The sequence below is a fragment of the Dama dama genome, chromosome 4 (assembly GCF_033118175.1).
Source record: "Dama dama isolate Ldn47 chromosome 4, ASM3311817v1, whole genome shotgun sequence".
In the NCBI taxonomy this organism is placed as follows: domain Eukaryota; kingdom Metazoa; phylum Chordata; class Mammalia; order Artiodactyla; family Cervidae; genus Dama; species Dama dama.
In genome coordinates this window covers 19,041,142-19,062,960 of record NC_083684.1, presented here as the reverse complement: position 1 = coordinate 19,062,960, position 21,819 = coordinate 19,041,142, and the positions used below count along the sequence as shown (strand labels likewise).

At 42.0% G+C, this 21,819-nt stretch overlaps 2 protein-coding genes across 2 annotated transcripts in view; one reads left to right on the top strand and one right to left on the bottom strand.

Annotated features, from left to right (window-relative positions):
• ZCCHC14 (zinc finger CCHC-type containing 14) overlaps positions 1-4,943 on the top strand; it is a 47,780-nt gene extending 42,837 nt beyond the window's left edge. The window contains exon 13 of the mRNA XM_061138334.1: positions 783-4,943. Within this exon, the coding sequence (XP_060994317.1) occupies positions 783-838 (56 nt within the window). The 3' untranslated portion in view covers positions 839-4,943. The remainder of the gene's footprint in view (positions 1-782) is intronic.
• A 1,524-nt stretch (positions 4,944-6,467) lies between these two features.
• On the bottom strand, positions 6,468-20,637 carry MAP1LC3B (microtubule associated protein 1 light chain 3 beta). Its single transcript, XM_061138335.1, has 4 exons — positions 20,477-20,637; positions 10,812-10,867; positions 8,351-8,457; positions 6,468-7,746 (listed from the first exon to the last, which is right to left on the bottom strand). Exons 1-4 carry the CDS (start codon positions 20,514-20,516, stop codon positions 7,572-7,574), a joined length of 378 nt encoding a protein of 125 aa, XP_060994318.1. The 5' UTR covers positions 20,517-20,637; the 3' UTR covers positions 6,468-7,571.
• Between the last annotated feature and the right edge of the window lie 1,182 nt (positions 20,638-21,819).

Below are 21,819 nucleotides of genomic sequence, written 5' to 3'. Positions count from 1 at the left end.
GCTCCGCGGTCTGTTCTTTTGTGCCACGTGACTGGGGAGCAAGCGTGGGTGATTGAGAGCCACCCCAGTGTTAACTGAGAACCAAGGGCGTGGCGTGTGAGCGCAGGTGCTGCCAATGGGACTCTGTCCCCGCTTGTGTCCCCGGTCCCGAGTGGCGTGGCCGTGGCCGCCGTGTGGCTCCGTGGTGTCCTCGCTCCCTGTGCTGTATCTTCCTCCTCCCCCCTTTCCTACTTCCACTCGCTATTTTTTTGTCTCCTTTAGTCAGGTGTGTGTTGCTGTCGTTACCACACCAGGTTTGTTCTTGCTGTTTTTCTGGGCATGGGGAAAGCTGGACAGTCAGCCACTTGCTTTCTGGAGACTTTTGAGGGGAGCTGCACAGACAGCCTGGAGTTGGGTCTGGTGGCAGGTGGGGTGCCTGTGGGCTGTGGCCACCCGCGTTGACAGATGGTGCTGCGTCTCCTGAGGCAGCGAGCCCAGAGCCCGCTGTGGGGTCGGGCCTCCCTGGCCCTGCCCCAGGGAAGGGGCCAATTCTTGCTGTCTGAGCTCCCAAAGTTTGAGGGACTGGGAACTCGGTAGTCTCTGCACCCTTTGTCTGATTTGATAAACTTTACAAAGAGTTTGGGGGTGCAGCAGGGGAATTGGGAGTGGTTAGAAGAGGTGGTTTAGATTTCCAGCACCCAAATCTTGACCAGTGACTCCGGAAATAACTTTGGACAGATCATGGCAGTAATTCTATGGTGATTCAAATTTGATCTCTTTTTTTTTTTTTCCCCCTTCTCTAGGTACTTTTAGGTTGAAATATGCCCCTCCAGCAGAAAGTCTGGACTCCACAGATTGATATTTTTCTCTGGCAACAGAACACTATTAAGCCATGGAGACCTAAGGAAAATTAAATACAAAACTGAGAAGTCTAGTTGCTGTTGAGCTTAATATTTTTAATCCAAAGGTGCTTTACTTTACTAGACTGGATAGAAAACCTAGCGTAGGAATGCATCAAACTCAGTTTTATTGCCAAAATCCTAGACGGGAGCTTGATGTCAGGACTGGCCTAGTGGGTATCTCCACTATGGGTGAAAACTGGCCACCTCCACCCTTGGTCGCAATGCAGAGACCTGCCGTCTCCTGAAGAGCATTGCCATAATTGGTCCTTCTAGGCTCACACGTAATTCCAGGGCAGCTACGTGAGGTTGGAATCGAGAACTGAAGGTCGGAGTTCTCCAAGTGGAGTTCTACCAGTCGGACTCTTGACACCCCTGGTGAGGGAAAATGTCGCCTTTGTTTTGTTCTGTTTGTTCTGTTTCGTTCTTAACAGTGGTTAGGCACTAATCTCTGGGCTTTTTAAGGATTGCACTACAGAAGAATGTAAACTGATGTCAATCTCTGCAGTTCTGGGAGACAGACTCCCTGAGACCAGTCAGTGCAAGACACTCAGAGAATCCGTCTTTATAGAGTCGGCACCAGCAGGCTACATGACTTAGTACACAACAGAGATTTTAGTATTCCTTCCCTCCTTAAAAGCACTTGTAGCAGTTTCAGGTTTTTATTTTTATTTCTTCCTGCAAATACATTTAAACTACATTATTAAATAGAAATAGTTACTTGCAACAACTTAATTTCTAAAAGGGTCCAAGTCCCAGAGAATCCCTAGCTGTCAAAGCTTTGAGGACACCTTCCTTCCCAGCCCTTCAGAGCTTTGAGTCCTGTCGTCTTCCCCGTGAAGGAACCCTGGCAGACGCGATAGCAGCATGGCCTCGTGAGCGGCATTGACGGGAGGCTGCGTATCCTTAGCCAAGTTTGCAAGTTATTTTATCTCCCATGGACTTCCCAAGGACCCCAAGGCTCACTGCTAACGGATTCACACTTGAGACAGACCTTTCAACAATAATACAGTCCTACAATCTCTGAGCAAACGACTGAAATTTTCTCCTGTCAACTTCTTTTGTATTAGGCTCTGTATCAATAGTTAATTCCATTAAAAAATTACTGGAAAACTACGATAGAAAGTGGTTAAGACTCTGAAAGAGACTACATCGACAGGACAGAGCTACAAGATCTGCAGAAGTCTAGTTTTATCAAGGTGGGAAATAAAGTCCACCACGCAGCTCTCAATTTTACCCCACTGCAATGAGAGCTTTTGTTGTGAAAGTTAGGGACTTAAAGCTTCATGGCTAAAGGGAATTTTGTGCTTCAATAATACTGTTTTAAATGCTACAGCCTTCAATGTTAAAATACCGATTGGTAAGGCCTTGCCCAGGGATTTTCCAGTTGAATATTTAAAAGAGAAGAAAATAATAATACTCAGACCATTCTTAAAATGGGACAATCAGCCTCATGCAAAATTGGTGTAAATCAAAAGAGTACCCTAGAATTTGAGGCATTGTGTTGTAAGGCTTCAAATTTTTGAGATCAGTTTCCTGACTTCTTGGAAACTAAAGCAGAAAGTTGTTACTTTTTTTAATGAAAGGCTTTTAGTAGAGTTTTTTAGAGTTTTATTTTAGTAGAGTTTTATTTCTATGCAATGCAGAATTGACAGACCTCTGTATTCTCTCTCTTCTTGGCACACAGTATTACCTACAGTTTTGAAGTAATGATGATGCTTACAACAGCTTTTTGGGGGAATGTTACATTGATCTCTTAAATCATAAACACTACAAAATGTCAAAATTGTGAGAACTGACACAACTTTGCCTTAAAGAGTACTAGACTGGAACTTGTCATATTATGTTTAAGGAAGACTTGGAGTGTTCATTGATGTTTACGATTTTAATATTTCTGAAGGCCGTTACAGTGGCCTGGATATGTGCTGAAAGCCAAACTTTTAAAATTTTTTGGTTTTTTTTTAAACAAAGAACTATTTTAAATAAATCCTATTTCAACACAGTGAAATTGTTGAAAACCGTCTCATAACAAAAGAGAAAAATCATATTTAGGTTTTTTTTTGTTTTAGTCGTCAGTATTGGGGAATGAAAGTGTCTGTTGTTACCCTTATAACTGTTTTGATAAATATTAGAGGTTAGCGTTAAATACAACAAAAAGTCAGAACAAACTTCAGTTTGAAGTATGACATTCAAATTGAGAGAAATAGGTTCAGACATTGTGTGGCTGTGTTCCAGTCATCAGAAGTCTCAGAGAAACTTCTAGCTGTCTTTGAAAATGCATGTGTGGCCACTCAGAGTTGCTAACGGTAAAATGTAAACACGGGACACACAGGCACAGAGCATTCAGCTGCCGAACCGTGAGACCTCTTCTTGAGTGAGTGAGTCCCATACTCGAACTTGGGAATATTTGCGAGCAGTATTCTGATGAAATTTCTCTCCAGAAGCAACCACAGTCAGTGAGCCTAAAGAGCATTTGGCATTTCCTCATCAGCTAGAAACACAGATCAGACTGACCCTTTCAACTAGTCATTGAAGTTGTGGGCTCAGTTTCCAAACACTGTGGCCCCAGGTAGGTGTGGCCCCAGCCACTTTGCTCTGTGTAGTCTGTCATATTTTAAAGTTTCTATCCCCAAGAATGGGGTAAGTGGAATGTACAGATTGAAGTAGATACAACGTTGGGATAAAACACTAATCTTTGTTGTTTTGTTTTTTAAAACAGAACACTCGATTTTCTACCTTATTTTCTAATTTTTATTTTATGATATTGAAAATTGGCAAGTGTATAAATGTTAAAACCTTCTAATTGCTAAAGAGCACTGAGAAAATGGGAGCTAGCACTTAGAATAATAAAGACAAAACTATTTTCTTGAAAGCAGGTATGTGATTGGATGTTTTAAAAAACCAGCATCATTTATAATCTCCAAAAAATTACACGAGTTCCGCTTGTTAATATAGTAGTCAGTAGGTTCAGTATTTTAATTTACCAATTTAGAATTCTAGGTCCTTTATCGCAAGAAGTCCCACATAGTTTATACTGCACGCTGTATGGAGGTGCAGAGTGGGTAGTAACTTTGCCTAACGTTACATGGCTGTAACGCGTTCCCGTCTGAGCACAGGCTGACCGAGGCTTGCATCTGTCCACTCACTCCAGTGTTGCTAGTGAGCACTTTTCTGAGCGGGAACTGGGTTGCACCCTCCTCGCTCCTTGTCATTGTCACTCTTCCTGCTTCCGTGATGGCTTACTAGATGCCTTGCTAGTTTCACACACTGGTAACTGATGGTGTTACATGTCCAAGAGTCTTAAAGGTTGTAAGGGAAACCGTGACCCTGCTCAGATCGACCACCCATCCAGTGGATGGGCCTGTGGATCCTGAGCGAGGTGGCCGTCCTTTCCAAAGTGCAGATGACTCCCAGAGAATGAGGCAGGTGACATTTACATCCATGGGTTCTGAAGAGGCTCAATTACTGAAAAGTCCCGAGGTTCTGAATCAAAGTAGTATCTCTAATCAACACTCGCAAACTACGTACTGTGCTGGTTGAGGCTAAAGGTCAATGTTACTACACTGTTATTGGAGGGAGGGGAGCACCGGCCAGTCCATCCCGGTGCTGTGAGGAGCCCCTCATGCGTAAAGTTCTTAGATGCACAAAGACAGGCTTTGGTACTGAAACTGAAGACCTCGTGTACTCAAGAATCTTCACAGCTTCTATTGGACATATTTCTTTTTAGGAATGAAGGAAAATTCTCCCATTTTTGAGCCATTCTTTTATGTCAATTCTACAAAATTGCATGTAACTTTATAAATATTTTTAAAAGATATAGTTTTGTAAATATTTAATATTCTGCTAATTTGATTTTGAATTGTAAATGTCAAGTATTCTGTTTTTGGGGTTTTTATGTTTTATTATACTTTATTAAAAAGGAAAAATTGTACATTTTTAGAATGTTTTTATGAGTAAATTTAATGTACTGAAAATAAAAATTAAAAAAAAAAAAGGTTCTTTTTATTAGGTCTTTGTTTCATAGAATACGAGGCACATATCCTTTCCAATCACGATTCTTGATTTCCAAGCTAGGGAGTCTGTTCTTTCCACCGCCTTCTCAGTGTTAAAAAAGGGATACCTGGTCTTAAATCCACTGTCTAGTTTCCTGGGTTTTTAAAAAATGTTCTATGAATAGAAATGTGAATTGATTTGGGATTGGTTTTAAGGTGTTCCAACTCCCAGTTCCATAATCAGGGTCAGCATTACTAGATCAACTGTCCTTCGGATGTTTCCAAACTCATGGTGAGTGTGCCCTGGCATCTGTGGCCATGTCCTCTCTGGACTCGGGATGGTGGCAGGCTAACAAGCATGTGTTTGCCCTGGTCCGTGGTGCTACCCTGAGCAGTGCAGGCCACAGAGAGAGAATTCAGGGACTTTCTCTCTAGCAGGAAATCTCCAGTTTGGCTTGGTCTTCTCCGACTTGTGGATACCCGGAGAAAAACACGTGCATATGCATGGTTCCGGGACTGGTCAGGGTTCCTGTCAGGTAAGTAGCATCAGGAGACACAGCTGGCCACTCCTGGGACCTGCTAGGTTGCAGCCCCTCAGATAGGGAAGGCCTTCCTCTGGTCACACCCGGGGCCTCTGGGGATGGAGATCACGTGCACACCTGCTGTTTACTGTATACAGCTCCCAACCCGGCCACGTCAGGTACCACGTACTACCACCACGTAATGCCTTCCAGACCACACCCCACACACAGTCAATACTTTGTGTGTTGTACTTTAGTTCCTTTAGAGCAGGTTTTCAAGTGCTTATTCCCACAAAACACCTACCTCCCGACCCGTCCCCCCCTCACACTTTGTGGCACATCTGTAATTTTAAGAGAATTGAGTTTTTTGAAGGCAGGACACTTTGACCAACGTGAGCAAGGTGGAGCAAGGTCTCTTGTTCCTAAGGCAGAGACCTTCAGAGGTGGGTGTCCCTACACCCACAGTGAGGCCAGCCTCAACATTCCTCACTGGGAAGGGTATTATACACTTGGCTTTGGATAGTACAGATGCAAGTCTCAAATACTAAGCCATTAACTTGAACTTTGATGAGTTTTTAGTTGTGCCTTTATTCACCTTAGTTCATTAAAAATGTTTTAAAGACCCTATAAATAGAGTGACCACCCATTAATGTGGGATATAAGTTAAGTCAGCCCTCTCAGCACGGTATTTTTGTCTTTAAAAAGCAGAGTTTCTTATAGGAATCTTATTGATCACACAGTAGTTACAAGAATGTCAGATATAATGATGTATACAATCTAAACAAGACAGGCTAATTAAGAATGTACATAATGTAAAAATATACATATTAAAAGTGACATGTGGACAGGCGCATGCAGCAGGAAGAGTAGACTGGGGCTGAGTGCCCGTATGCAGTAATATTGCTTTTTCTTCCTCAATTACAGTAAGTAACTGCCACTAACAGACACAGGTTTTCCACACACATCTAGATACACAAGGATGAATGGTGACCTGCTACGTGTACAGTCTCAAGTGGGTCTGTGATCCTTCTGTGGTAGCTCTCACAAAAAATAGTACATAGTGAACCCCATGCAGGTAGTAGGAAGCACTCATTATTTATTCTAGTTGACTTCAAAAATGTTTAACGTTTGACAATATCTGTGAAGAACGTTTGCTTTTGCTATTTTCAAAATTGACATGCACATGGAGCGGGAGTACTTTGATGACTGCCTGACCTAACAGTGATAACTGAAATACTCTTAAAAATGTTTTAATAACATATTTTAGTCACAACACAACATAAAACATGGATCATCTACAGCTACAAGCCAAAAGGCAGAAGTGTATCTGAATTTTAATGCTTTTAGTTTCAGTATCCTGCAGTTTTCTACCTTTGTCCCAAAGAATGAAACCCATGTAACTGCTTGTTTATTTACCAAAGCAGGCACCATTTTGAGCTCTTAAGAGAATATTCAAAACAAAAAATGTCATTCTCTTTCTCTAGGCCTTCTGAAAAACTTGACCAAAATTATAAATTATTCAAGGTTCCTGTTGAGCAGTGGTGTTGTGTTACTGTCTAGAGAACAAACCAAATGAGAACTCCAGAATGAGAGTGCTAACTTGAAACACACTTATTAGCAAGTGGTGACCCTGGACAGCAGCACGGTTTCCTTATTTCCTATACACCCCCATTCACCCTGCTTTTTGCCCACTATTATGGCAAATGCATTGGGGGTGGGTGGCTATACCTGACAACATACACTTAAAGATCCTCTCAAGGAGATTCCTCCAGTTGACTGCAAACCCTTCTATAAAAAGCTGGCAGCTTCTGTGAACCTAGAGAAGACAATGTCTCTCTGAATGCTCAAAACTGCAAGTTTTCTTTTGGGGGAAAAAAAACATTAACTTGAAGGTCTATATTATTGGCAACTTATAATGCAAAGTATTTTTAAACATTAAATTTAAAAACAAGATAGCCTAGGTTAAATAATAAAGTTTCCCCAAGCTGAATGTGCTCATTTGGAGCTCAGTTTTTCTGCTTGAAGTACAAAAAAAAACTTCCTAAAACTCCTAGGCAGGAAACTACTGTTTTGATGATCGGTGATTAGATGAACTGATCAACCTCAGTTGGTAACATCCCTTTTTTATTCCTTGGTAAGGGTTTAAAAAATTCTGTAACAGACGCATTTTTCTTTTAGTCTTACACAGATAATTTCATTCCAAAAGTCTCCTGAGAGGCGTATACCATATACAGGAATCCATCTTCATCCTTCTCGCTTTCATACACTTCACAAATCGGAGTGGACACACTCACCATGCTATGTCCATTCACTAACAGGAAGAAGGCTTGATTAGCATTGAGCTGTAAGCGCCTTCTGTTGAAAGAAAACACGTGAAGAAATAGATACATCAATACACAGGGAGAATGTACAAAATATCACCCATATTGGATAGTATAAAAGTATAAAGATTTTGCTAATGTTGCTTCTGGCAAAATGAAATATGACTTAACTGATGATTTGAATTTCTCACAAAGCACAGAATGTTTTCTATGACTATATGCAAGATAAGTATTAACGATAATCCTTGATAGATCGTTTTTACTACATTCCTTAGGCCAGTTTTAAACTAGTATGCTGGACTTTCCTGGTGGCGCAGTGGGTAAGAATCTGTTAATGCAGGGGACACAGGTTCAATCCTTGCTCCGGGAAGATTCCACATGCTTTGTGGTAGCAACTAATTAAGCCAATGCACCAAACTACTGAGCCCTCGTGGTATCTACATAGGTGTCAGGATGAAAGAATCAGAAGGGACTTGAGATTCAGCAGGTTAAGAAACCTAAAAACTCAGAAACGAAACACCGTATAGTTTTATTAAGTTGCATAGATTTTTATCAGAACTAGATGGTAGATTTATCTGTAAGCCTGTTAAAGAAGGAGAAGTTACCCAAAGAAATAAGTTTAAAAGATGATTAAATACCTTATTATCTTGATGAGCTCACTCATGTTGACATGATCAGGCACCAGGAACTTTGTTTTATCCAGGACAGGAAGCTGTTTCTCACCTTTGTATCGTTCTATTATTACCTAGAAAAGAAGCCACAAAAGTGGTTTTTAACATAGCCATTAACAGTGAAAAATAGTAAAACTACTTCCTTTGTTGTAACTGGCACATGCCAAAACAGGGTTTACAACAGCATACTTGTTCCTTATGAAATAAGGTGCACGAGACAACATGGCTGCCTTCAGAGAAGGGCAAGGTAGCCACCAGGTGGGCAAAGTCTGCTATGACTTCTGTTATTTGGAACCATGAAGATATACTACCTAATCAGAAAAAGACCCCAAGCCTTAAAAGAACAGAGATGCTGAGTACCAGCTTTAATCTCAATCTACACCAATTCCACTACCTGTGACATGATGAGAGTTTTAATAAAACTTTAAGATCTTAACTATGGTAATTGACTCAAATGCTAAGTAACTATCTGACAAGTAGAGACCATGATTAGCTGATCTGAGACAATTTTTTTTTTTGCAGACTTCTCAGAGATTCTGTCATTTTATAAGATAGCTTTGCTTTTTTAAAAAATGGGTTTTAAATCTTGAACTATGCAGTGATCAAAAATAGTTCCACATTATGACTTAAATCCATTAGCTTCTTGCCATACTTCCTTCCTATAAAGGAAAAAAAATTGTGTTTTAGTGGTACGCCACATTATATAAGCTATGACTGCAGACTAGTGACTGCCCTTGAGCCTTAGTATTACCTATTTACTGAGTACCATGGATATCCTTCCCCATGTAGAGCAATTCTTTAGCCTGCTGTTATAACAACAAGAAGTTGTAAGGCAGGAATGGGAAATTTTGAGAGTTTAAATGCTTATTATATATGCTGTTCCACTGTATGGGGCCTACATGAGGTTCTGTAAGGCAAGCCAAGTTGTCGTCACCTTCCCTGGCAAGATCAATAGCTTGAAAGTGAAAGCGAAATCTCTCAGTCATGTCCGACTCTTTGGGACCCCATGGACTATAGCCTACCAGGCTCCTCCATCCATGGGATTTTCCAGGCAAGAATACTGGAGTGGGTTGCCATGTCCTCCTCCAAGAGATCTTCCCAACCCAGGGACTGAACCCGGGTCTCCCACATTGTAGGTAGACGCTTTACTGTCTGAGCCACCAGGGAAGTTCAAAACATGGTATCTGCAAGTATGAATATGACTTCTGCAAAAAACCTGAAACTACTAGCAAAAAGATGACCGAAAATGTATGCAAACATTCATATTTCAAAAGGAGGTTATGGAATACTGGTGGACTATTGGGCTGGTTATTTTGATTCCAATGACTGACAAGTACCTTCTAGCAAATACACACAGCAGGTACTCAAAAGTGAAGAAAAACCTTAAAATTAGCGAAATTACCCAGAAACCTCATGCCCAGGACATATGTAGGCCTAAGCGTGAAGACAGACTGAAATTTCCAACCAGTTTAAGAAACACAGCAAACATACCTTAAGTACAGAATCCTACAGTCCTGACCCTGCTGAGCAGACCCTTCCTATTGTCTCTTCTGTCTACTTCACAACCCTAATCCCAGATCTTCCCTTCTTCTCTTCCCTCACTTTGGTATGAAATGGTCAATCAGAAAGTCAACCATGGAAGCTTCTGCAGAAGTTAGCAGTGGGTGCAATCTTTAAGAGGTGACAATCACCTCCCAGCCACATGGAATGGGATTCTCTTCCTATTTTATAGATGAAGATACAGCAGCTCCTCTCAGAATTTTAGTAATTAGCCCAAGATCATTTAGTAACCCTGAACCTAGGGCCACAATTCAGTCTCTGTCTGAAGCCAAAAGCTCCTTGACCATTTCTCTCTAGACCTAGTTTCACCTAGTTTCACAACAGAAACCTAATTAAGGTCCACCACCAAAGGACCCAGGGCACGGCACATGTAGGCCCTTATTCTACAGGAGCAGCATCTTTCCCCCCACCTTCTGCAAAGAAACCGATCATAAGAAGTCGTCTTTCTCTGGGGCCAAGTCGGGCAGCCTGGACTGTACAGTCACAGTTACGTCTTGAGAGCTATTGATTCTCCCACAATTGTAGTCTCTGCTTCCTTCAGAAGAGGGTGGACTCCACTCTTCTTTGATAAACAGATTTAGCCCCCTTTATCAACAGATCTAGCCCCCTTATCAATTCTTTACCAAGTAAAATTTACATGGCTTGTGAAATGTGTAACATTAAGGCAGCAGACTCAGACTTGGGAGGAAACAGTGATCAGGTTACACTGCAGATGAAGATGCCTCCATTCCAGGTCACTAAATGAACACACTGGTTGCATGGTTGTAGATTCCTGCAGAAGCCCATCAGGCAGTCACATGGAGAAACACTACTGAAGCAGTGCTCTCTTCTGTGTACATTAACAATAACTAAAACAGAGATGACCTACTGGGATTTTGGTAGGATGCTGCTCTCGGATAAGTCGGACATCTTCTACTCTTTGTTCTGCAAAGAAAGGAAGAAACACTGGCATTATTAAGGGCCAAAAATCCAACTTATTTTCTGCACTGGTAGACTTCCCTATCTGACCCCACCTATCCTTAGCTGTGGTAGAGCAAAGCAGTAAAAACGTCTTCCCTAGAACTGAGAGAAACCAAACACTAACACCTCATACCTCACAAAGGTTAATATGCAAGATTAACATACAGAGATTGGTTGCATTTCTCTATATTAACAATGAAATATCAGAAAGGTAATGTAAAAAAAAAAAATATATATATATATATATATATATGTATATGTATATCTTTTAAAGTTGCATCAAAAACAAAATGAAACTTGGGAATAAACCTGACCAAAGAGGTGAATCACTTGAACACTGACAGCTATAAAACATTAGTAAAATTAATGTTCATTCAAAGAAATGGAAATATATCCCATGCTCTTGGAGTGGAAGAATACTGTTAAAGTGGCCAAACTACACAAAGCAATCTACAGATTTAATGTAATCCCTATCAAATTACCCTTGCACAGAACTAGACCAAATAATCCTAAAATCTATATAGAACCATAGAAGACCCAGAATTGCCAAAGCAATCCTGAAGAAAAAGAACAAAGAAAGAGGAATAACCTTCCAGACTTCAGACAATATTACAAACCTATGGTAATCAAAACTGTGTTAGTCGCACAGAAACAGACACATGGATCAGTGGAACAGAACAGAGCACCCAGAAATAAATCCACACACCTATAGTCAATTAATGTTTGACAAAAAAGGTAAGAACATACAATGGAAAAATGTCTCTTCAGCAAGTTCTACTGGAAAATTTGGACAGCTACATGTGTATCAGTGAAGTTAGAACACATGCTTACTATTCACAAAAATAAACTCAAAATGGTTTAAAGACCTAAATGTAAGAGAGGACACCATAAAACTCCTAGAAGACAGTATAGGTAAAACATTCCCTGACATAAATCTTCACAGTATTTTCTTAGTCTCCCAAGGCAATAGAAATAAAAGCAAAAATAAACAAACAGGACCTAATCAAACTTACAAGCTTTTGCACAGCAAAGGAAACATTTAAAGGAACAAAAAGATAACCTACAGAGGGGGAGAAGAATATTTGCAAATGATGCAGCTGACAAGAGCTTAATTTCCAAAACATATAAACAGTTAATACAACTCAACAACAAAACAAACAATCCAATTAAAAAATAAGCAGAAGACCTAAATAGACATTTCTACAAAGACATCCAACAGGCACATAAAAAGATGCTCAACATAACTAATAACTGATTACAATATATCAAAACTACAATGAGTTGTTTATCATATACACTGATCAGAATGGCCATCATTAAAAAGCCTACAAATAAATCCTGGAGATGGTGTGGAGAAAAGGGAACCCTGCTACTGTTGGTAGGAATGTAAGCTGGTGAAGCCACTATGGAGAATAATGAGTGCCTCAAAAAACAAAAAACAGAACTACCATATGACCCTGCAATCCCACTCCTGGGCATATATGGATCTAAATAAAACTAATTTGAAAAGATATGTGCACCCCCATGTTCACAGCAACACTATTCATGACAGACCAGACAGAAAAGCAACCTCAGTGTCTATCAACAGAGGAATGGATAAAGATGTGGTACATACATACAATGGAGTATTATTCAGCCAAAAAGAAGAATGAAATAATGCCATCTATAGCTACATAGATAGACCTAGAGATTATCATACTAAGCAAAGTAAGAGAAGGACAAATACATGATATCACTAATATGTGGAACCTAAAATATGACACAAATGAACTTATCTATGAAACAGAAATAGACTCAAATACATATAGAATGGACTTGTGGTTGCCAAAGGAGAGGGAGAGGGGGAGGGTTAGATTGGGAGGTTGGTATCAGCAGATGCAAACTATTATATAAAGAATGCATAAATAAGGTCCTATTTTACAATTCAGTTCAGTTCAGTTGCTCAGTCGTGTCCGACTCTTTGCGACCCCAAGAATCGCAGCACACCAGGCCTCCCTATCCATCACAAACTCCCGGAGTTTACTCAAACTCATGCCCATCGAGTCAGTGATGCCCTCCAGCCATCTCATCCTCTGTCGTCCCCTTCTCCTCCTGCCCCCGATCCCTCCCAGCATCAGGGTCTTTTCCAGTGAGTCAACTCCTCGCATGAGGTGGCCAAAGTATTAGAGTTTCAGCTTCAGTGTCAGTCCTTCCAATGAACACTCAGGACTTAACTCCTTTAGGATGGACTGGTTGGATCTCCTTGCAGTCCAAGGGACTCTCAAGAGTCTTCTCCAACACCACAGTTCAAAAGCATCAATTCTTCGGCGCTCAGCTTTCTTTACAGTCCAACTCTCATATCCATACATGACCACTGGAAAAACCATAGCCTTGACTAGACGGACCTTTGTTGGCAAAGTAATGTCTCTGCTTTTTAATATGCTATCTAGGTTGGTCATAATTTTCCTCCCAAGGAGTAAGCGTCTTTTAATTTCATGGCTGCAGTCACCATCTGCAGTGATTTTGGAGCCCCCCAAAAATAAAGTCTGACACTGTTTCCACTGTCTCCCCATCTATTTCCCATGAGGTGATGGGACCAGATGCCAGGATCTTAGTTTTCTGAATGTTCAGCTTTAAGCCAACTTTTTCACTCTCGTCTTTCACTTTCATCAAGAGGCTTGTTCCTCTTCACTTTCTGCCATAAGGGTGGTGTCATCTGCATATCTGAGGTTATTGATATTTCTCCCGGCAATCTTGATTCCAGCTTGTGCTTCTTCCAGCCAAGCGTATTTTATAATAAGGGAACTATATTCAATATCCTATAATAAGTCAATGAAAAAATTAAAAAAAGATTCGATGAGATCATTGGTACACCCCTTGCAAATATCTGCACATAGTAGATGGTTAATAAATACTCCCTGTTATTCAATATGAAATAATGTCATTTGCAACAACATGGATGGACCTAGAGATTATCATATTAAGTCAGAGAAAAACAAATATCATATGATATCACTTACATGTACAATCTAAAAAGTGATACAAATGAACTTATTTATTAATAAGGGTTTGGAGAGCTTCTGGGTGGCAGGAGAGTGCAATTACCAAGCTCCAAGGAGACAGAAGCTCCTGTGTTCAGCACTCTTCCTTACTCCATGCATCTCTTCCTTTAGCTGTTCCCTGGAAGGCTTTCATAGCTGTCATATTTAGTTAGTTAGTTAAGTCGCTCAGTCGTGTCCGACTCTTTGTGACCCTGTGGACTGTAGCCCACCAGGCTGCTCCGTCCATGGGATTCTCCAGGCAAGAATACTGGAGTGGGTTGCCATTTCCTTCTCTGCCATCATATTAGGTTGGTGCAAAAGTAATTGCGGTTTTGCACTGTTAAACTTCATTTGATGTTAGAATACATTCTGAAATAAATGTGGTTATGCTATACATCATTTTAATGTGTGTTTTTCACTTTATGTTTTTTTTTTGCTAATAACATTACTTGCTGTTTATTTTATATCTATTTTAGACTACAGAAATGATGTACAAAAAGCAAATCTGAGCAACTTATGAGTTCAAAATGCATCATAAAACATCAGAGACAACTTGCAGCATCAACAACACATTTGGCCCAACTGCTAACAAATGTACAGTGCTTTGGTGGTTCAAAGAAGTTCTGCAAAGGAGACAAAAGCCTTGAAGATGAGGATTGTAGTGGCCAGGCATCAGAAGTTGATGATGACCAATTGAGAGGATCATTGAAGTTGCAAGAGAAGTTGCCAAAGAACTCAACGTCGACCATTCTACGGTCCTTCAGCATTTGAAGCAAATTGTAAAGGTGAAAAGCTCAATAAGTGGGTGCCTCATGTTGTTGTTTAGTCACTAAGTCATGTCTGACTCTTTCTGACCCCATGGACTTTAGCATACCAGGCTTTCCTGTCCTTCCCTTCTGCGGGAGTTTGCTCAAACTCATGTCCATTGAGTTGGTGATGCCATCCAACCATCTCATCCTGTCATTCCCTTCTCCTGCTGCCCTCACAATCCTTCCCAGCATCAGGGTCTTTTCCAATGAGTCAGCTCTTCGCATCATGGCCAAAGTATTGAAGCTTCAGCATCAGTCCTTCCAGTGAATAATATTCAGGATTGATTTCCTTTAGGACTGACTGGTTTGATCTCCTTGCTGTCCAAGGGACTCTCAAGAGTCTTCTCCAGCACCACAGTTCAAAAGCATTAATTCTTCCATGCTCAGCCTTTTTTTATGGTCCAACTCTCACATCCACACATGACTACTGGAAAACCATAGCTTTGACTATATGGACCTTTACCAGCAAAGTGATATCTGATTTTTAATATGCTGTCTAGGTTGATCACAGATTTTTCTTCCAAGGAGCAAGTGTCTGCTATGAAGTGATGGAACTGGATGCTATGATCTTAGTTTTTTGAATGTTGACTTAGCAGACTGAAAATAAAAAAAAAAAAAAACATCATTCTGAAGTGTTGTCTTCTCTTATTCTATGCAAAAACAAAGAAGCATTTCTCGATTGCATTGTGACGTGTGACAAAAAGTGGATTTTATATGACAACCAGTGACTGACTACCAGCTCAGTGGTTGGACCGAGAAGAAGCTCCAAGTCTAAGTGTTAGTCGCTCAGTCGTGCCCGACTCTTTGCGACCCCATGGACTGCAGCCCACCAGGTTCCTCTGTCCATGAGATTTTCCAGGCAAGGATACTGGAGTGGGTTGCCATTTCCTTCTCCAGGGGGAAGAAGTTCCAAAGCACTTCCCAAAGCCAAACTTGTACCCCAAAAAGGTCATAGTCACTTTGATGGCCTGCTGCCCGTCTGATCCACTAGTGTTCTGAATCCCAGTGAAATCATTACATCTGAAAAGTATGCTCAGCAAATTGATGAAATGCACTGGAAACTGCAATGCCTGCTGCAGGTATTGGTCAACAGAATGGGCCCAATTCTCTATGACAACACTCGATCACAAGGTGCACAACCCACGCTTCAAAAGTTGAATGAATTGGGCTACGAAGTTTTGCCTCATCCGCCATATTCACCTGACCTCTCGCCAACCAACTACCACTTCTTCAAGCATCTTGACAACTTTTTGGAGGGAAAACATTTCCACAACCAGCAGGAGGCAGAAAATGCTTTCCAAGAGTTCCCAGAATCCTGAAGCATGGATTTTTATGCTACAGGAATAAACTTATTTCTCGTTGGCAAAAATGCATTGATTGTAATGCCTCCTATTTTGATTAATAAGGATGTGTTTAAGCCAAGCTATAATGATTTAAAATTCAGGGTCCAAACCTGCAATTACTTTTGTACCAACCTAATCATAATCTGATAATCTAGTGATTAAAAGCACTGTGAGCCACTCTAGTAATTTAGTCAAACACAAAGTGGTCTTGGAAAACTGATTTATATAACTAATCAGAGCACTTGCAATTAGCCTTTGGTGGGGGGATGGGTCAGGCAGGATGCAGCCCTTAACTTCTTGGATCTAAGGCTATCACCAGATAGTGTCAGAATTAGTTAAACACAGGACAATGAGCTGAACTGCTTGATGTGTGTGGAAAAATACTTATGTCTGGTGTCAGAAGTGAGTCACAAAAAAAATAAAAAGTGAGCCACAGTGTTCAGGACAGCACTGTCAAGTAGAAGAGACACAAAGGTGGAGTTTTTCTTTACATCATCCTTTGAACTCCTCTCTATTTCTGGGGTGTCACTGATACTGTTATTACTTCTCTCAGCTCTGTCCTTATATCTGTCCTATCCCAGAAAAGATGCTGAACCACCTATACTCCACTACCAGCCCTCTTCATAACAAAAATCTCCATCTTGTCAGAGCAGATTTCACAAGCAAAGGGAAACCATAATTTATTTAAATCACTGCAGCCAATATGTAATAAGTTTAACATACCCTGAAATATCTCACATTTAAAAGCTTATCCAAATAAATTTAAGGTAAAAGGAATCACATGGCATCAGCAACTCGGACATGAGTTTCAACAACCTTCGAGAGTTGGTGATGGACAGGGAAGCCTGGTGTGCTACAGTTCATGGGTTTGCAAACAGTCAGACACGACTGAACTGAACTAAAAAGGAATCACTCAGGCTTAAGGATGAGATTTTTTATATAAGGAGAAAAGGTTTACTATGGTTAAGTGGAGAACGGAAAAGCAAAATAGGCTCTAAATGTGGGGCTTCAAACTATAGTGTCAAAAGCTTTATTTTGATTCATCCCCAAAATATGGTCCAGAAAGGAAGGCAAAAATGATCATTTTCATTAAAGGTGGGACAACTGAGGAAGACAAGTGACTTCCTTAAGATGACAAGAGTAGTACCAAAGTCCTAGAGGAATATCTTTAGCGTCCCAGCCAGCTGCCATGAAAATCCAGTGGCAAGCCTGGAGTAACTAAATATAAAGATGGTATATGCCGAAGCCTCTTTGAGTAGAAGGCTGTTTTCAGAGGCCAGCAGTATATTTAACAAAAGCATTATTACCAACACCACTGTTCAACAGCATAAAAGTCTTTCACTCAGTTACTTTCTTAGTGCTGTTATGATCTGTTTATCATTTGCCTTTCTCAACAGACTGCCCCTGGCTTCAGTCACTTCTGTATTCCCCCAGGGCTCAGGCTTGTACAAAGATGAAATAGAAGCATAATAAATATTTCCCTCAATATGCCTATAAATAAACAATGTAAAACCCCACCCATCAAGGAGCGACATAGCTTAAGCTCAGGGAGTGTTATCTAGGTGTTGGTATAAACCTCACTCTTCAGTCTACCTGTTAGAGTAATTGGAGTTATTTATTCTAGACTACCACATCAACTTCTGAGACAACGAAGACCCATTTGATTATTGATGGTGAAGCTTAAGATCTAGGTTTAACATTGAATCTCAGCAGATTATGTCTAGGAGACAGATCTGTTATTAAACTAGGGCAACCCTAGAAGAACATGGAGTGAAATTACGACATTTGAGAATACTGAATCCAAAAATATTTGCTCAAGTATAAATTTAAAGTTCACAAAATTATTCAAAATATTTTTAAGGACACACCACTGCCTCTTGACTCAGTGCTAGTCCACTTCATGTACTGGCTACCTCCTGGAGGATGGGAAGAATTCTTACCAGAAGGGTTGAAGGGCAAGTCCAGACTTTGCCACTAGGTGGACCATGATCTCCACCTCTCAGGGCCCCACCCAGTTTTGGCTACAAAAGGAAGTGGTTGTTTTGGGTGAGCTCTAAGATTCTATCAACCCTGGTAGACTATATCGTATCAGAGCTATACTCAATTTTTAATTAACCCAAACTCACTCACTTGGGAAGAGTACTTATTGCTCAAGCTACCTGGGGCTGGTCTTAGGTTCCACAAAAATGGTATCTCCAAAGAACAGATTTGCCTCATTTACTGTGCTACAAAAAGATTATCAGTGCAGATTATCATGATCAATAGCAAGGAAAGGCAGTAGCCATTAAATGATACATTCTTCTGCAAAATGACTATTAAGCCCTTTTTTAAAAAAATGAGGAGAGGGCAATACTAATTCTTATAACAAGGAGAAAATTTACCTGGAAATTTTTTATTGATGTTAGCTGAACCTACTGTAGTTGTCATTGCACCAAGATATGTAAACCAAGTCATCACGCTGAATACTTTAAATTTACATAGTAATGAATGTCATTTCTCAATAAAAGTACAAAAAAAAAAAAAAAGAATCAAGTCAGGAGACAAGGGAGAAAAAAAAGGAGTGGTAGTAAATAAAGGTGAAGAAAGAGGAAAGCCCACAAATATAGTATATGTAACATACACAAATGGAGAAAAACTAAGGCATTCCTGCTAGTTTGCCCTCAGGGCCACAGGCACCAGGTGAATTCCTTCTAATTCATTATTTTATTGTCATTTATTTTCACTTTTTCTCATTATTCCTCACTTTTCCTACTCTTACTACCTACTCTTCTTCAGGGATTTTTCTTTCTTTTTTTTTTTATGATAGGAAATAAGTTTCTATGTATGCAGCACTAAGTGCTTTGAAATTATTTGTAAAGACAGTGAGAAATACTTAAGAGTCTGATCCCAAAGAATTTCATAATTAGATGGATTAGAGAGAATGAGATTGAGGACCATAGCATTAATCCAAGAAGAGAAATCACAAGGGCAGTGTCAGAGATCTGAAGAAGATATATATATTTTTTCCATTTATTTTTATTAGTTGGAGGCTAATTACTTTACATTCAGGGATTTTTCTAGAAAACCTAAAAGTACTCTAAGCAAAAGGAAAGTTAACTATGGTATTGGGTCCTGAGAAAATGGGCATCTTTCCCATACAAACGTCCCCAGTTAACTTTTAATGCCAGTCAGTAAGGAGAGTAGCCAGGTACAATGGCCAATCTGCTCCAAATACTGCTCCCAGGGCTGCACAAAAACTAATATTCACGAATATCTTAGTTCACAAAGGTCACTATATACAAAATTTCTTTAAAAGAAAAGAAAAAAGAAAAGAAAAGAAAAAAGACACCTCTAAGTCTTGCAAACCAGCCAACTGCTTCAAGAGGCTGAAAAAGATATCCTCTTCAGATCAACATGAATTTCATTTTTTGTAGTTTCTCAGGCACAGGAAATAATTATCGATAATGAGATCTACAAAACCATATCCAGGTTCAAATGAATGCTTGCCTCTTTTCCAGACTCCGGGAAACTAGACCAAAGTAGACAGTAGAGATACTGCTGAAGATCGTAAAGATTAGGACAGGAAGGAACGCTGGTCCCGCCCTACTCCACCTGGCCTGAGATAAACAAGCCCTACACAAGAATCTACAAGGAGGCCACGCTGTTACTGCAGCAGTTTTGCTTTAAAAGGAGCACCAATCACCTCCTTCCCATCGGTTTTGTGCAGGAGTAAGTATTGTGATGGTGTTACTTTCGGTTTCCACCAAACACTAGCATGCTAAGTAGGGAGAGAACTGGGAGAGAACGGATTTGCCGCTGGTGTCAAAGAATGCTGTCGCTAGCCAGTGAGAAGAGCCACCCACCCTCGCGCTTGTACCACAAATAGGACCAAGACGTTGCAGCCACGCAGGGCTGCAGGGGAAGGGGCAGGCGTGAGGACCCCTCTCCGTGGAGGTCCTGACATCTGAAGGGACCATGTGTGACCTAGACGTGCACCCACGGTGCCACCACCTCTGAGAACCCGGCCCGGCCCCGGGCCAGACTCCCCCACAAGGACAGCACGCTCGCGCTCGTCTCGTGGAAGGGCCCGAACACCCCGGGGCTGGGCGCTGACGGCCCCGAGCTCACAGCCCGGCGGCCGCCCGGGCCGAAAAGTGATTCAGCAGCTCCCAGCCAGCGCGCCCTCGGCCCCTCAGGCCCCCGGGCCCGGCGGCCCTCGGCCGACAGGCTCCCTGCCTCGACTCCCTCAGCCGCCCCGGCCCGGCCTTCCCGCAGCCCCCACCTCAGCTCGCCTCGGCCCCTCAGCCCCGTAGCCCTCCGCCCACCCGCCCTCTCCGGAGCCCCTCAGCCCGGCTCGGCCCCGCTGCCTCGGCCCCTGAGCCCCCGCCGGCCCTCAGACAGCGTCCGGCCCGCGGCACCCACCGAAGGTTCGGCGCTGTTTGAAGGTTTTCTCGGACGGCATAGCGCTGCAGGCTGGGTGGGGGCGGCGAGTTGGAGGGTCCAGGCGGCGGCGGAGACGGCAACAGCTCCGACGGTGGCGACAGCGACTTCTCTTGTGTCTCCTCAGCCCGCAGCCGCGTCAGGTGACCTGCGCGGCGTCCTGGGAGGCGGGGCCAGGGGCGGGCCGCAGTGGCCGCCATGGCGGGCGTGGCGGAAGAGGGCCGCGCGCAGCGGCCGGGGCGGGCTCGAAGCGCGTGGGTGGTGAGGAGCGCGCCGCGCGCATGCGCAACGCCAGGGCTCGCGGGAGCGAATGGGCGCGCGGTGACTGGCCTCGGGCCGGGGGAGAGCGAGCCCGGAACTTGGCTGTCCCCCCGCGGGCATGTGCCCGGCGGACGCGCGCGGTGCTGTTTTCCTGGCTGAGCTGCAGGGGCGCGGCCTCGTTCCTGTTCCCCGTGCCAGTTACGGTGGCCAGCGATGTTTCCACAGGAAAATAAAGGCCTGTTGTGCCCCTGCCTCCTGAGAGCTCACAGCTGGAAGCTGCTGGTTCTTTTCCGTCGGCGGGTTTTTGTGTCTTTGTTTCCGTTGGCTTTCCACGTCAAGGACATCTCAGTTTTCTTTTCTAAGGAAACTGTCAACTGGTAACTTCCAGCACACATTGTCCCAACTGGGAAAAGAGCCAAAACTGCGTTATTTCAGGTTATGGTTAGTCGAGTCTGGCTTTGGAGAAAGTCCGTGCCCTGGGCTTGACATCCGGCCTTAGGTGACTTCTGGAGTGGAGGGGGCCCTGGGCATCACCTGCAATGGCAGGGCGCCGGCCTGTCCACACCTGGCAGAGTTCACTACCTTTCACTGATCTCCGCTCTTCTCTCAAATAGCGAGCCTTACCCATATTCAGTCCTCACAGTCTTTCAATAACTAACTAGCGCAACTACCTTGAATACCTAACCATTTTTCTCAGTCTCAGACTCATTTGTACTCTATTTTAGAACTCCAGGTGTTTTCTGAGGAGCAGATGGAAGTGACCTGGTAGAATATAGATCTCTATGAAGCGTTTAGTGAGCAAGACAGTTATTGCCCAGTTCAAACATCTAATAAACAGGTATGTGAATGAACAGTACTTGATTCTTTGACTGTTTTTGCTTTTTAATATTTTTTAATATCTTTTTAATATCTTGGACTTCTCCCCTTTTTTGAGTTTGGAAAAAGCCTTTCTTATAATGTCTGTTGGATAAAGTAATTGGATTGTACTAATGAACATTTATTATACCAACTTACAGAACCTACTAAAACATAGCTCTCAAAAAGGTTCCAGTGCAGCTGGAATT

What these genes read in the sequence shown, in the direction of transcription:
- MAP1LC3B (XM_061138335.1), bottom strand. Translation starts at nt 20,516, where the DNA reads ATGCCGTCCGAGAAAACCTTCAAACAGCGCCGAACCTTCG. An exon ending in AGCATCCTACCAAAATCCCA is followed by an intron (nt 8,458 to 10,811) that starts GTAGGTCATCTC and finishes CTTCTTTTCTAG; the next exon opens with GTAATAATAGAACGATACAA. An exon ending in GAGCTCATCAAGATAATAAG is followed by an intron (nt 7,747 to 8,350) that starts GTATTTAATCAT and finishes TTCTTTCAACAG; the next exon opens with AAGGCGCTTACAGCTCAATG.